This window comes from Amphibalanus amphitrite, unplaced genomic scaffold (genome assembly GCF_019059575.1).
Source record: "Amphibalanus amphitrite isolate SeventyFive unplaced genomic scaffold, NRLGWU_Aamphi_draft 001311F_arrow, whole genome shotgun sequence".
NCBI classification, from domain to species: Eukaryota; Metazoa; Arthropoda; class Thecostraca; order Balanomorpha; family Balanidae; genus Amphibalanus; species Amphibalanus amphitrite.
This window is the reverse complement of record NW_024882804.1, coordinates 159,274-175,865: the sequence shown is the minus strand read 5'-3', so window position 1 is coordinate 175,865 and position 16,592 is coordinate 159,274. Positions and strand designations below refer to the sequence as shown.

Below are 16,592 nucleotides of genomic sequence, written 5' to 3'. Positions count from 1 at the left end.
GACTGCCTCCAGGGACGGTCACCGGTGGAGGTGGAGCTCCTACTCGCACCTGAATGTATCGGAAATCGGGAGATTTGAGGAAGAATATTACTCAGGCGGAGTGAAACTGTCCACAGAGACCGTGAGCGAGATTGTCGGAGACTAAGACTTCAGAAAATCCCAAACGACGGGACGGAGGCTCTGCCCACTAACCAAGAGGGTCCGCTTCTCATGAACAACGCGATACGGCGTCGTTCCTTCACGATACAGTACAGCTGTCAGAAGCAGTCCGCGTCTGTCCACTACCGTTTACAGTCAACACCTAGCCATCAGGTCCAGCCCCGTCCGTCAGTCCATCCAATTACCGGCTCGACCGAGTATTCATTGATCCCATCGTGCACATATCATCAGTGCTGAGCTCAGCTTGTATCCAGTGGCGCCTTGCTCCATCTCCCAGAATCCTACATCAATTCTGCTCACTGGTACGAGCCTACGGCCCTTTCATTTCTCACGAAGCATTACATTTGAGTCAAAGACCGACGGAGGCCGGTAGTTCAAAGGTGCCTGAGCTGAGCCGAAAACACCTCATTCAATGCCGGATCACGAGGCGACCGGAGCAGTCTCTGGCGACGTCCTTAGAGAGCTCTCGATTCGGTCATTATTTGTTGGCGTCCTCCCATATCTCTTGCATGGTCAGTGGCGGCTGTCGCGATGTATAATGCTGTGGCTGTATGCGCCGGGCTGCCGCCGCATCACTACGACAGTGCTGGCACGTATCTCACATAATGGACCGGCAGAGAGAAGAGAGAGAACCGTCGCAGAGAGAAGAGAGAGAAGGAAAGGACGATGATGGACGCTCGGTCGTCGTGCCGACCATCAGCCGTCTTCTGTCCGGCATTCAGAGCGCTGGTCGGACATGGATCGGCCGACTCGGCTCGGTGGTCGGGTAGGGGAGGGAACAGCGACCGATGTCGTTTCTTTGATGTCCCGGGCGCGGCCCGTGGTGAAGAATGGTGAGATCGGTGAGCTATGTGGTGAGAAACCATCGACGCAACCAGCCATAGATCTCACCGCCATGTGGCCTGTGGTCAACAATGGCAGTGTGGAAGACTTTATCTAGACGATTGTCCGCCGCAAGTCACCGGAAAATCTTCCTTTCCGCATATTAGTCTCACGGGGGAGTTCTTATAAAAGAGGTTTTGAAGGAATTCCGCCGCAGAGTCCAATCTTCCTTGTTAACCGTGCATCAAAGGCACAAAGTATGCGTACCTAGATCATCACATGTAGCAATAAACGAGTGATGATGAAAACATTTGGATATTTCATTGATCATATTAAGGCCATATCATATGCATGGGTCAGGCTATCATCACCTCCAACGTTAAAAAAAACATTTGCTACTCAAGCTGCTAAAGCGATGTTTAGTGAACGTTTGTTCTGTCTGAACGTTCAATAAAGGAAATAGCGTGATAAACGACCTATTCTTAAATTGCAGATATTAAATCCTCATGACGCTCACAGCGTTCCTACACGCCAGATGGCGTTGTTCGGACAAACCGGGTGGATGATGACGCTTATAAACCGGAGCCATAAACGGAAAATAAAACAGAGATGTCGCTATCAAAACAATGACACTGAGCGTCTCCACACCAAACAAATCGAAACTAGGGACAATTTTGACAGTCAAGTATGTGTGATTTCCGCATATGATGTGTAGGAGTATGCACCTAAATATTTGGCTACCGCCTGCCACTACCGATGGGCTGCACTAATCCGCAAAAATAATTCATCGCAATGGTGCGTCGGGAAGAAGATAAAGAACAGCTATAAATATAACTAATGTTTGTAAGCTGGCCAAGGAGCACATTCGTGACATGGCGAACTACGAGAAGTTCAAGCGTATCAAAATATGCCAAGCATTTTGATATGGTTGCCCAAGGAGGGTTTTATTTAAAATTAATTTGACAGGGCCAAGAGATCGCTATGAACCCATGGTAATATATGCATAATTCAACAGGCTGCTATAAAGCAATAGTCTGATTTTCGAGCCATTTTAGATATGAAATTGAGCCGATTTAGGCTAGAAACTAATCACGCAAAGGCACTAAACGTTAGTGAAATATTATGCATGCATCTGACATTTGGACCTGAAAGCGGGTCGTAAAAACGTCATTTATTCGCCGAGATGGGCTGAGGATCATCGTTTTCGGCGTCCGACTATTATCGTCCCAGAATTATCGTTATTGCTACGGCTGAATTGCCACTATGGCCACTGGATAGGCAGAGTCAGAGAGTCGCAGAGTGACAAAACAGAGGATGGGAGAACGCAGCGACAAAATGGAGAGGGAGGAAGAGCGTCAGAAGGAAGATCGGACAGAACGATCACATAGCCGGGGGCGCTTCATCATCTTCCGGTTGAGCCAGCCACCGACCCGACGGACCATTCTAGGCCAGACCGATGGCCGAAGCTGTGGCATCGACCCGCCTCGAGTCCCGGTGACCTTCTTGGGCGATGCCGACAGATCTGTAGTGTTATTTGGATTCAGCTGGAATTAATTAGCAAGGCAAGCGTCAAACGATCGTGCATGGACACTGCTGGCGGTAGTAGTCAAGCACAGGTAGCACTGTATAGACAGAACGACAGTTTCAATGAGAAGTGCCTGAGTGGAATCAGCAGCGCTAAGTGAATCCGGCGGCGCCAAAGAGATCAGTAGCGATAGTCGAATCGATGCTTGGCGGCCGCTCGGTAGTGACCCCGTCAGCGACCGCTAAATAATCGACAGAGACGGTGACAATCAGTGGGAACGGCAGCGGCTGTGACAGTGAACAGAAGCGGCAGTGACCCCAGCGGGACTGCAGCGACCGCTCGGCAGTGACCCCGTCAGTGACCGCTAAATACTCGGCAGTGACAGTGACGGAACCAGCGGGAACGGCAGCGGCAGTGACCCCGTCAGCGGCCGCTCGGCAGTGACCCGTCAGCGGCCGCTCGGCAGTGACTCGTCAGTGACCGTTCGGGAGTGACCTCCCCCGTCCTCAGCGCGGCGGCCGCTCGGCAGTGACCCCGTCAGCGTCAGTTTGGTAAACGGGCGATGAAGACCTCCTCACCAGTCCGATCCGTCGTCGGCCGGCCGGCGCCAGGCGAGCTGCAGGCTGCGGCCAGCCCGGCGCGCCAGAGACGCTCATTGGCAAGCCGTTAACCGTGACTTGATGGGCGGATGGATGGCGCGGAGGGCGCTAAAGACAGTCGCCAGGTGCACTTCCCGGAGAGACGGACCGGCGGCCGAAAAATGCAGCCGGCGCAGACCCGTGATACCGCCAGATCAGCTAGATCCCAAAACGGCTATTTTTATTAATAGAGAGAGAGAGAGAGAGAGAGAGAGAGAGAGAGAGAGAGAGAGAGAGAGAGAGAGAGAGAGAGAGAGAGAGAGAGAGAGAGAGAGAGAGAGAGAGAGAGAGAGAGAGAGAGGGATGGAGGGAGGGAGGGAGGGGGAGGGAAAGAGCCACCAAGCAAGGGTATCAAATACAATACATAAATGCCCCTTGAGTCATGGTCTGAATTCTAAGGTGGGTTGTTTACATCTGTTCTCCTTTGTATGATCCAGTCACAGTTGGCATTGGCTTCTTCCGAGCGCAAAGTTTACAGAACCTCGGCAAACATCCAGAGGCCGCATTCTGACAAAATCACCCATTCTTTCTGCGAAGTAGTCCAGATTTTAAGAGCGCTTTTCATAATATTGTTGTACCAAACACAGCTCTCTGAGGGCAGGTATTTTGCCGATGGGCCATGGTAGTCAGTCCGACGGCAATATTTGTACTTTTCACGCTCCGTTAGCTGCACGCAGGCCTCAGCTGGCGGCAGTTCGTCAGCCAGTAGGTACCGGGGGAGGAACCACGCCGGCCGCGACGCTCGAGCTCGTTTGAAGAGTGCCGCCGCTGCGTCGACGCTGATTTGTGATGATAAAAACAGTCTGGGAGCCCCTTTCGGCCGTCGTCTCTAAATATCCCACCGGTAAGTTACGGCCCAAACATGTCCGTCGGCCCTGCCCAATTCAGGACAGGGGCGACAAAGACGAGATCTCGCTGAGGTGATGGCCCCGGGTTCGGCGATGTCGATCGCAACAGCCGCACTGAAGGATGCAAAGCATTTTAGTATGTAACGAATTGCCTCGAAAGAGGATGATTTCAAAGCAACTAGACTTGGCCCTGACATGTTTTGAGAAGCCTCGACTTGATATTTGAAACATTGGCAAGAGGAATATCGTTGGACATTGGGAACCGTTTATAAAATCAGTTGCAAGTGACACCAAGAGGCGCCAGACCCTACAGGGCGGTCGCCGCCTACAGTGATGTCCTGATGCCTATGCATAGTCTGAAAAAGTGCAAACGGCATTCATGCCTCTCTTGCATGACGCTAAACGCCCACCCAGACGCGTCAAATAACTTGATTTTCATGCTGTTTATATTAACAAACCAGTTTGCTCCCTATCACCCATACTGGCTTCAATCTTATTTCACCTCCGAAATCAATATTTGACGAAAAGCGTCGTTTTGCTAATGCTTTTCAGCTTGAGTAGTTCACTGAAGACTGTAAGTGACAGGCGTTCTAGTCTAGGTACACATGTACTTTCTTCTGCAAAGACACAACATATCATTCAGCTGCATACCGCGACGTTTGAGTTTTGCCAACGCCACTACTAAAGCGTCACGTCCGTTTCGTGCTGCCATCCCTAGCAACACGCAGTCTGATGCAGTTGAAGCTGCTCTATCTGTAAGAATCTTGGCTGCTCCAACGCCAGCAAACCCATCAACAGAGACCGAAAACGAAGCACATCTAACGAGAGATCGAGCCGGCAGTAGAGTCGTGATAAATCAAATACCAATCGCTTGTCTGAATTGGGAGGAGTGTGTCCGATGCAGTCCCGACCAGCGCCGTCTTGAGATCAAACGGCAAGCCCTTGCTACCATGGCAGGTTCGCATAACGACTGTTTACCGGAGAGATCAAAGGGTACCGCTATTCGGCAGCGATGCCTGTCACACAGGCAGTTGTCTGGCACGTCCCTTCCGAGTTGTACCTATGCATAGCACGCATTGCGCGATGTCTCTTTCCGGTCATTTCAAGTTATTTTCGGCAACTCTTGATCGATTGTGAGCTAATCACTTGGTCGTTTACTTCTCCAGCAGGACCGACTGGGTTAGCGACTGTGAGCCTCGGAGCCCTTTCAGCACCCCTGCCCCGCGCCAGCGCTATCGGAGGAGGCTGGGGCGGGCCGGGGAGCGGCAGTATTTATCGGAGAGACACGGCCCAGCCGTCGGAGAGCCGCTCCGTCGCCGCCGACGAACCGTCCAAACCGGACGCGCCGCATGGCATCGTCGAGTGCGACGGACGAGCCGGCCGCGCCGGCGACGGGCGGGCGGTGGTTCTCGGCTGGAGTCCTGGGAAGGAAGCGCTCCCAGACGCCATTGATAGCGTGGTGAGGGCGAACGGCGTGGGACTAGATTCGGAAACACAGCTAAAGTAAAGGCATTTTTGTTAGGTTTAGTACGCGTTGGATGAAATGATTTGTGACAAACCACTTTTTTAAAATAGGTACATATGCTTACAATTTACAACTGTTGTTTCAAAAAAAAAAATGTTTTTACTGAAAGGTATGTACAGCACACCGCTAAAGTAATGTAGGGTTTTACCAATCTCAACGATTGGCTTTGACTGGCGATTGTTTAATGCGGAGTGATCGAAAAGAAGATGTCAATAGCTAAAATTGCAGCTTCAAGGGTGACGATACATATAAGCTACACTCAAAGTTTCATTGTAGTCTGATTGTAGTCTGTTCCTAAGCTTCAGAAGCAGAACATACCTACCCATGACTGAAACCGCACATTACTTCTGCTGTGGACTGTACCTTCAAGATTTAGGCCAACGATGAAGATTAGCTGGATTTTGACTGCTGTACGTTTTGGTAGGCATATCACGATAACTGCATCGGGTAAATATACCGACATGAAGGCTTTGTCAGCACTGAGAGCCTTCTCCGAGGCCGCCAGACTCCGGACCGGTTCCTCTGACTGGTTTGCATGACACTGGCATATTTTGTCACCTGTACGACTCGCGACACACGGCAGATAAGCGGACCGTTAAACCAATGGACGATAACCATAAGGATGATGATTTGGCGTAACTTCTTAAATCAAATACGGCCTGCATCAGATAAAAAGTCATCAGCCAGATAAAGAATTGTTTACGGTCTTCATGCTTAAATTTTATATAGTGGCCAGCGAATGCTAAAGTTTTGGAGACCTCTGATTACAATCTACATCCACGGCATTAGTAAATTGCTGGGCAAAACATTAACTGAGGAGTTGGTTTCCTTTGTGAGCATAGTTTCAAGTAAAGTGAAACAAACAGCCACATTACGGTTGTTTTCAAAAGTTAAATCGAGATGTTACTTTAAAATGTTTCCATCCAAACTGCGAGCGTGTTTTCCAAGCAAAACACCGTAATGCCTTCCATATTAGAATACATATAAGAGCAGCAACTGGGCTTGCAGCGGTGCCACTGCACAGCCACGTACGCGACTTTCTGCTGCCCGCGGCACCGGATAATTGGCACTGATCAGTGCTCACCAACGCACTGCACATATGTAAGTAATTTCAGCTGGTTTATGTAGGTACTTGTGAGGCCTTTTAAGGTAACAACAAATGCATATCTTACCGACCTACCCGTTCGGTACGAGTAGCGAAACCTTGCATTGATGTCTGCTCGTTCCTCATACCTGCTCACCTCTCCCTCCCATCGCCATATTCCTTCCGCGCTGATCTATCTCCCTCCTCCTACCGATACCCCCCCCCCCCTCTATCTCTCTCTCTCTCTCCTCTCTCTCTCTCTCTCTCTCTCTCTCTCTCTCTCTCTCTCTCTCTCTCTCTCTCTCTCTCTCTCTCTCCTCCCACCAACGCCTCTCTCCCAACCACAATGCTCCCACGCCCACCAGGGTGTCATGGTGCGAGTGCCACCGCGTCCGAGCCCTGAGGGTCGCCCATACCAGCAGTTCCAATGATGCATGGTCGGCGCGGTGGCCGGGTCGTATGGGAGATGACCGGAATCCATCCCATTAGTCGCCCGACCAGAGCACGCCCGACTAATGGTCTATGGCGCGGCAAATATTGGCGTTTTTCCTCTAACGGCTCTGTCGATATATCACTCAATAGCTAGCGCATGTGGTGAATCAGCAATGAATGACGCCAGCCACTAGATCTTGGGATCGGTGTGGAAACCCTGACCCGGACGCGTCATGTGAGTATGGTGCAAACATGCAGCTATGTCAGTCCTCCATTCTTTCAACAGATCGCTATACCTAAAGAATGCACTCAATAAAATGGCGAAACATTTATTGGACAAGTTGAGGGAAACATAGGCGGATTCAGAAAGGTGTTCTCGGACGCTGCACGATGGCCGATGGGCATGCCCCCGAAAAAGTTTCTCTGAATTCTAAAAACTTGTCGAATTTTGATTATGTATGCTGCTGCTCTGCATATTAAAAAGTAAAAACAAAATTTTTATCTTAACCCGCGAGTTGCTGGGGGGGGGGCGTTAAACACCCCCACTTTTTCGCCGGGCCATAGCACAAAAACGGCGCTCCGCAGGCGCGCCAAATTTTGGGTACCTGTAGGGAATTGATTGAAGTTTATTGTGACAAAGTTTTAAAAAATTGGTCGGAAATTTTTTGAGATATCGAGGTTTTAGTGACGTCATGATTTCTGAGTTTTCGACCAAAAACGGCATATGTTCAAAAAATCATATAAAGTCACAGAATAGACATACAGACCTGCTGTAAGCGCCATTAGACTGCCAATACCATGAACAATCAAATGGCTGTCTTCGATTATGGATTATCGTTCCGCATTTTCCAAAATCTTGAACTGAATCTTGGCAATTTCTCGTTAGGGTAACTGTGGGGAAGACGCACCCCTGGGTTAAACGCCTCCCCTAAAAAAATCGTATTTCTTATCGACGGATAGGTGTTTTATCCTGTCTTTCAGAACAGTCAGCTGCTTGTTTACGTAGGTCTCTATTTCCGGTTCTGCGTCTTGAGGAGCAGCGTGGGTAGGTGCTGATGTTGGTTTTGGGTGTTGTTTTTGTTGTTTTTACAGAAGATTCCTAACATATTGATGCCCTCTTTATATCACAAAACTTGCTATTGTGCACATCACTCAAAACTGCGTTTTATTGTCATTCTGTTGAACGTATTATGCTGCGGCGTTAGTGGCGCGTTTTTTGTCAATATTTTGTTGACCGGAAATGGAGTGGATGGGGCAAGACGCCTACTCGATGCATGGGGCAAGACGCCCCCAGTTTTCTGAAAGGGGGCGTTTTGCACGGTGGTGAGAGTGCAGGGTAGCGCCCTGTAGGTCGGAGCCGAAAAGGCCTCTCCCTGTCCTTTTTAGCTGATATATCCTAAACGACTGCAGATATCGTCACCAAACTTTCAGGACTCCTCCGGGCATCGATTTTACACATTGCAACAAAATTTTATTCCAAAGGCTATGATAGGTTGACCACAAATGACGTCAGAATGACGTCAAGTTCTGCCATGTTCATCATTTTCTGTTGATGGATGGGGTGGGGGCGCTTTGCACATGGGTGTGGGCGTATTACCCAGGGTATGGGGCAAAACGCCCTTTTGTAAGGGTATGCGAAAACCTTTTGGGGGGGTTAAATACCACACACAGGTGTCTTTTCTTGGTCTCAAAGCGTAGTAAAAAGAATGAGCTACATGATGGTGCCCAAAGGTTTAAGTAATCTGTGTTGGGTTGAGTGTCAGAAGGTTTCGCGCTTAAGGGGGGCGTTTTTGACCTATTCACCCTACTACTTCACGACCATGATACATGCATTTCTTAAATTGAACTTTTTGAGCCAAACACGCACATATATGATAAAATGAATGTCACCATCGTGTTCTACGCCCCAAATTGCCCATAAAACATGCGTCACAGGCTGCGAATATCAGTTTTGATTTTCGGGGATATGTGCCTACCCGGTTGACCTGACCTTGACCCTGACCTATGCTTGACTGACCCCTACATAGAGTTCACACTCCTGTAGGCCTTATATGATAGATTGTTCACAGTTTTGACAGAGTTACTGACGAGAGGTGCCAATTGAGAAGTCCTGAAGTTCATGCTACTGAAAGCCCGATTTCAGGTGTTTTACCTGACCTTGACCCGACCTCTGGCTTCAAAATTCAACTTTAAAGTACTCATCTGAAGCGTCTTGTCGCGTTCTTTCGTTTGCCGCCTCGTGCGTTTCGCTGCACTTATTGGTTCTCGAGTTATCGGCTGGGGCGTTTAACGCCCCCCCCCCCCCCCCAGCAAACGGTGGGTGGCGAAATAGGTACCCCAGCAACTGCCGGGTTAAAGATGTCGAGTTTTCTTTCGAAAGTATTCCAGAAAGACAACTTTGCATTGATTTCGCGAGGGGTGTTTTACACCAGAATTAAATGCTCCCTTGAACCCGCCAGTGGAATGAAATCGTAAAATAATGTAAAGTTTTAAAGATCCTTGAATATGAAACTCGAGTTAAGTCAAAGCGCTTTCTTCAAACGCTTGTTATGAAGTATGCAGACCAAAGAGCATTTTAATCATTCCTGGTTGAAAAGCATGCATGGAATATGCAATATATGGTAGCCACTAGCCGAAAAACCCTACTGCAAGCTGTAAATGAAAATTCCTTTCGTGCAATTTATAGACAAACGATGATACCAATGACTGACTTGAAAGAAGGAGCGACGAGTTGAAACAAGGCATTTTATCATACCTAGCTATTATAACAGTTTTGCAATATTATAACAGCTGGCCAATTTTTGTCATCGTTGCTATCTCATTCCTTAAGTGCGCACCTAGATCAGTATCATGTCAAATTCAAACTTTGATGTTAGGTAGGTAGTGCAAATAAAATGGCCAATTCATCGAACGATTCATAAGAAGCATTAAAAAACAGATGTTAACAAAACTGTAAAAGTCCGTCAACACCTGACACCACCTCAGCAATTGGATACGGGATCGCTGTGAAATGTAAGGTAATGCCATCCGGCACAAACACAATGACTGTGGTTGCAGTAGGGATTGTATCCCGAGTATAAGCGCCACAAACTCCCAAGCTGTGTCATTTCAGTCTGCTGCTAATACGTCCCCGTGGGGACACTATGCCGACAAAGTTGCTGCTAACGAGACTTCTCTGACGAGAGTTAGGACGCGGAAAGCTGTAGCAACGAATGTGACGCCCCCGAGCTGGCGGGTCCTGAAAATCCCCAGATATGTGTGCGATGAGCCGGTGTCGCTCGGCCTGCAGCATCACAATATACGTTACGATGTTACATGCAGCTTACGATCGTTTCCGAAAACTACGAGACAGTTCTGTGTCTTGTGTAAAATCCGGAGCGGGCTATGAGGTTTGTTTTATCTCCAAGAGAACGCCAGGTTTTGAAATTCAGTGAGGAATTCGGTCGTTACTTCAGAACTTTTACGATGTGACATATAGGAGCTATACCGGAAAAATGATGAGTTTTGCAGTAGGAAGGTAACAAGAATGCATAAGAAAGGTTTGCAAAAGCTCGTAGCATGTCTCTAATAAAAACGGCAAGACTAATATTATCACAAAGTAAAAGCCACGAATGAGCTGCCGAAGTTTCAATCCATATTTTCCACAAAAAAGCATATCGCCATTGTAATAATACACCCATTTTAATAACGCCTAAACACCACAAGCATATTGAAGTTGTGTCAGGCTCTTCATTCACACAGAGCATCTAAACCACACCGTATTTTGAAGTCTCCAAGCCTTCTTGCAGCCAATAACCCTTTCCCGTGACGGCAGACGGCCAATCTCTCCCGGTACTGCACGCACCGCCATCATATCGCACGTGCAGTCTGCCAAATTACGCACGGACGTCACTGGCAGCCTCCGCGGCGGGGCGCGTGGCCTCACGGCGGCGGCCCGTGCGTGGCTTGTTTGTCTTGCATCGTGTCGCTCGCCGCCTCCTCTGCAGTACGTCCGTCAAACGCTGACTGGATGGCTCCAGGGAATAGTGGCGCTCGCGTGCAGCCGCCCGTCCCCCGAATAGCCTTGGTCGCGGCCACGCCGTCCCCTCCCCCGCCGGCCGTCGTGAGTCGCGGCGGCGGCGACATTGACACCTCCCCGTAACAGAGTGTCAAACTAGTATGCAGAGACGGCCGTGTTTGGATTTGTGACATGTGAGAACACTGGACCTGTTTTAGAGAATTCCTGTGAAATAACAGATCAAAGAGAAGGCGGCAGCGACGCTGGCTGGCATTCTCGGGTGTAAGCCTGTTTCTACATCGCTCGAAAGCTATTTTAAGTTCACCAACTGCATACAATGTATAATCTATGTCGCGCAGAGCATAACGAGGTTATGGTGCAGATATAAGGATTTTTTCTCCTGGAAGTGATGCAAGAAGTTAAAACTTCTTGCATCACTAATGTAGAATGCACGATGCACAATGCGCATTGCACACCTCGGCATCGTACAAAGTGATTAAAAAAGTCTCATATTTGTAACTCATTCATTACCTATATTTTTTCTTCGAGGAACTGTTGGTATGAGATAAAAAAAAAACATCCTCTCTTCTCTATAGCAATGAAGACATTCTTCATTTCTCAAATACATAGGTACCTACCTTACCTTGTTATCAGACACATCACATCGAGTGCAGCCTAGCAGTCCGACCGTACAAAGCCGGCGCAGTTCGAAAACTTCGTTCTCCTTCCAGCGCCGTTTCATTAGAGCGGATTCCGAACGGCGCGTCAAAACACGCTCGGCATTCGGTCCGATCTCCGAGTGATGTCCAGTTTCCAAATCCCCGCAGAACGACGTCCAGTTTCCCAATGCACTGTGAGTGATATCACTTCTACAAGTGCCCCCATCACCGGCACCGGCAAGTAAGGTCACTGCTTGTACCTCAATCTCTGGTGAGTTTATGTCAATGTCAATTGTATACCTCTATCACATCTTCGGCAGTTAGGCAGTTCGTTTCGTTTAGCGTCCATATCCCTATGGGTCATCACCTGCACCCCGGTCTGTCGTCAACACAGCTGGGTGTGACTACCCTATCTTCCCATCCCCAGCAGCTTATAGTCAATACCCGAACACTTATCCCTACAGTTCGAGCTACTGCTCTGACATCACGCGACCACGCGATCCATAGCCAGCGAACCGCACCTGTTCGTCTGTCCGCCTGTTGGTCGTGCCGCTTAGGGCAAAGGGCACCACCGAACCGGTACGGTCACTAAGCCCACGCACGGCACCCCGCTAATCCCAAGGGCAAACAGCCCGACATGGGATCGGGCCAGCCTCATGAACGTGCCGAGGAGGTCAGAGGATTCTTGAAGTCTAATGCCTGACACTGGTCAGATTACATGGCCCAATCGTAAGTTGAAATCCAGGCCGTTCGTCAGAAAGGCTAACATCAAAAGACAGTCGAACTAGTTTGGGCCATCGGTCAAACGTCAATTATTGGAAGTATGATTGAATAGGCGATCAATTTATCTACGTTTGTGCTCCAATACATTGCAATGCTCAAATAATTTCCTCCTCTTTTGTGAGCATTTTATTTGGGGCTAAGTTTTCTTTATTTGTAACAGCAAAAGCGTCGCAAACCGCAACGCAACGTAAACGCAAGGCGTATGGTATGACTTGATTCAAGATGCAATGCACTCCTCAACTGACAAATCACTCGCAATCTGAACGTATAATGTCAACACTGTAGTAGGCGCTATAGGGCCAGTACTTACCGAGGTTGTTGGCCAGCGCCAGTGTGGGCAGCAGCAGCAGCAGCGGTAGTAGCGGACAGGCTCGGTATCTGGCCATTGTGGGACTGGCACTCGCTAAAAGGTGACCCAGTTGAAAGAGCGACCGACCACACGACCGATTCCAGCACCGTTTGAACCTGCAGTGGGAGAGAAAGCATGGCAGCCTGGGTAGCTGACACGTTCTGTTGAGAGAGTATCCATCGAGCAATGGTGATTTAATTTCGCAACATATTTATACCTACTAAGAATTATAATTGGTATATTATCTACACCTCATGTTACGCATATCTTAGCTGAGTGGTTTAGTGGAGAAAATTCCATTCCATCGCCTTTCGAGTTTCTTTCTTTCTTTACAGGCAAAACGCATAAGAACAAAAACAGTTCATCTGGATAGAATGCCTAATGGTGTCAATCACATGCTTCACATGTTTCAAGGTAAGTCAGAGCAAGAAGTCAGAGTGTCTGTCAATTTCTTTTCAAGTGAAAAGCAAGGGAACATGGTCACACACAAAGGTCGGAGTTCTACATCCTAAATCGGACAGCTTGCATACTGTTATAATCAAACGTATTTAATTGTAATTGATCGACATTTGCGCAACTGAGTAGATTCACACTTCCAAACCTGTCAATCAGATCATTCATCTCACCTGACCTGCCCACTGTCGCGTTCGGTTCACCTCAATGCGTTCTCGGTCTCCACACATCAGCGTCGCCCACCCGACGCGCGCCGCCCCGGGGCACTCTCTGAGGCGACCAGCAGCGGCTGCTCGGGCCGGAGCGGGCGGCGTGCGGCGGCTCCCAGAGGGCGGCAGCGCGCTCTGAACACTCCAGAGGGCGGCAGGTGCAGCGGACCTCCAGATCGCGGCATAAGAGTCAGACCTCCAGAGCAGGGTAGCAGCAGAGGACTAAATTATACAAGCGTTTCGGAGGGATGGCAGTAGAGCACTTCATGGGCCGGATAAATCCGTTATCCACGGATAAATCCGCGGACCGGATAGGATTGGATTCTAAATTTGTTAAAAAAGAACGGATATGGGCGGGCCAGATTTGGGAATTGAAGGTTGAACCCGGATCAAAACGGATCAAAATTTTAACATTCAACATTGAAGTTAAAAATTAACCTAATGTGTTAAGCGGCAGCAGAGGTTTGATTAAAGAAATAGGCATCATTTTATGACACTCACTTGTCACAAGACATGTATGGCTGTCTGGTCCCTTAGATTGAATTTGTTAGTCCAGTTTTGGGTGAAACCAGTTATTGGTGAAACGGATTATTACGGATATTTTTTGGAAGTTTGGCTGCAATACGGGCCATGGGTGGGCCGGATTCTGATATTCAAAGAAAGGCGGATAATGGGCGGATCTGGATATGACTTGCCGGATATGGGCCGGGCCGGATCCTAAAAAGCCTATCCGTGAAGTGCTCTAGATGGCAGTGCGCTCACAGTGACTTCAGGACAAACAGTGGCATCCCGGTGAACGGTAGGTATACCTACGAGGTGGGTGGCCGGTGCCATGAGGGAAACGAGGATTGTGGAGTGCGGGTTGCATATCTTGAAGCTTTTGGAATAAGTGCACAGTGCACTCTAACTATAGCAGGATGAGGTGGCGTAGCGAAATGCGGGCAGCGATATGTCAGCTAGGCATAATAAATGTAGGATTGTAGGCTCTTTGCCTGCAAAAAATGTTAGACATGCTAAACTTTAAACAGCAGAAAGTAGTAGGTGGGGCATTCCATGATAGATCGTACCACTTTTTTCCAATTTGACACCCTCATCTCTCGGATTTTAACGATAATTGGTCTATGGGGTAATCAGGGGCTCTGAATCCTCCTGTAACAATTTCAGGCTTATCAGACGAGTGGTTTTTGAGTTACAGTGTACAACATGTTTTGGATCTTGCGTTGCAGCCCCAAGTTTGGCGGGCTGTAACTCTAAGACGGATAATCCAAATGCCAAATGCTATACGGCATTGAACTTGCATTGAAACAAGGAATCATATGCATTTTTAAACTTTTGAAATATATACTATTTTTGTATATAACACCTCGAGTTTCCTTTCATTTGCATTTTTATGCCTTTGGGACCAAATTTTTGGGAATTTTTATTTGCTTAAAAACATTTTTGGATCATTTTTAAGTAGTATGCAAAAAATTAGGAAGGTGTTCTTTCTATAAATATACTTATTTTGCGTCACCGTAATGGTCTCGAATTGTGATTTTGGAAGAGAGCCTACAAATGGTGTGGTAAAGCTGCCTAGTGACATCACTGGTTACTGAAAGTTCAGTTGAAGTCATTTTTGCCTCACTTTTGCGTTGTTGACCTTGCGTGACGTCATTCGTACGTCACTAGGGTCATAAGAGTTTTTCGTCAATAACTCTCGATTAAATTGAGCTAGAGAGACGGGAAGGCTACCAATGGACTCGGGAAGACCTTGCGAATCGAATGATGTGCAAAATGATCTCATTCACCCAGCTTCGTGGCCTGACCCGACTGTTAACCATCTCTGTAGCGGCGCTGTTTGTCCAGCGCCGCGCTGGTTGGCTTTGCCGCGGACTCGGGGCGGTCACGTGATGCCCGGGGGCTGGCTGCCGGCTGGGCCGCCCGGTCGGGGCGCGGAGCCAAATACACGGCAGTGTGCTTACCCGAGGTCAGCGACTTAAGCTGACTTCACCAGAACAAACAGTATACCATTCGACGCGCCGGAGCTAGGCAAACACAAAGATGCTAAAATCGCGGCTCTGCGACCATTTGTTGCGAAGTTATTTATCAAAAACCGGACCCGTAATTTTGGGTCACTTGAAATGACTTCAGGGGTCACCAATGAACCCGAGACCTTAAAATTTGGTATCATTCGATGCATCTTGTAACGGCGCACATGCTCGTTTTTTTCCGCAAGGTTCTAGCTCCATTAGAGGCGAAACGGCGAGCTGGGGTCGTACCGACCCCCCGGAAACCCATTTTGTATACATTTAAATGAGGAACTTATAGAAAGAACACCTTTCTAATTTTTTGCATGTCGATTTTAAAGGACCTGAGGTTTATTTTGAAGAAATAAAAATGGCAAAAATTTTGGTCCCAAGGGCCATTATAGACAATTTAAAAAGATACTACGACTTTTTCAATATGTAAAGCTTTTCTGTCCAATTTTAAAAAATACTGTATTTATCTTTGATTCATCGTTAATTCATAGCTGTTAACCGTTTGTTGCTTGCTTAGCTCGTTTTTTTGAGTTATAGCTCATCAAACTCACCCTTACAATCTGAAGTTAAGAAAATATTATGCAATGTAACTCAAAAAGTTTTCATCTGAGAAGTCTGATATTTTGGCAGGTGTTTTTGGAGCCTATGATTACCCCTTGTACCAATTTTCATTCAAATCTGAGAGATGAGGGTGACGGGCCTGGTACGATCTATCGTGGAATGCCCCAGGTATTGGTCGTTGCATTCAAAATCTGTTTTATCCTCGTCTGTTTTTTTTTATTGCTTTGACTCGCGTTCATGGGTTGCACGTATGCCTAAGCTGCACCTGAAGCTGCAAATGGTGTTCGAAAGATCGCAAAAAATCGGCCAGCTTTAGTTCAGCGCAAATGTCAGGTTACCAGGTCACCGGGGCAGAGGTCATGAAACTCAAATTTCGAAATGCCTGCGACAATTTGATTGATAGCTCGGGGACGGGTAGAGCTATGCTTCAAGAATTATCTCAGGCAACGGCCTATGGCCTCCAAAAAATTGCCCGTCAAAATGGACGGTTTATGCATACAGTAACTCTGGAATTAATTTTGGTCGTTCTA

General features: G+C 48.0%; 1 protein-coding gene across 1 annotated transcript in view; it reads right to left on the bottom strand.

Moving 5' to 3' along the window:
• LOC122372066 (protein eva-1 homolog C-like) overlaps nucleotides 1-13,580 on the bottom strand; it is a gene marked incomplete at its 3' end in the record, with an annotated part of 30,157 nt that extends 16,577 nt beyond the window's left edge. The window contains exons 1-2 of the mRNA XM_043348929.1: nucleotides 13,448-13,580; nucleotides 12,783-12,937 (exon numbers count right to left, since the gene is read on the bottom strand). Of these exons, the coding sequence (XP_043204864.1) occupies nucleotides 12,783-12,858 (76 nt within the window). The remainder of the gene's footprint in view (nucleotides 1-12,782; nucleotides 12,938-13,447) is intronic.
• Nucleotides 13,581-16,592: the final 3,012 nt, after the last annotated feature.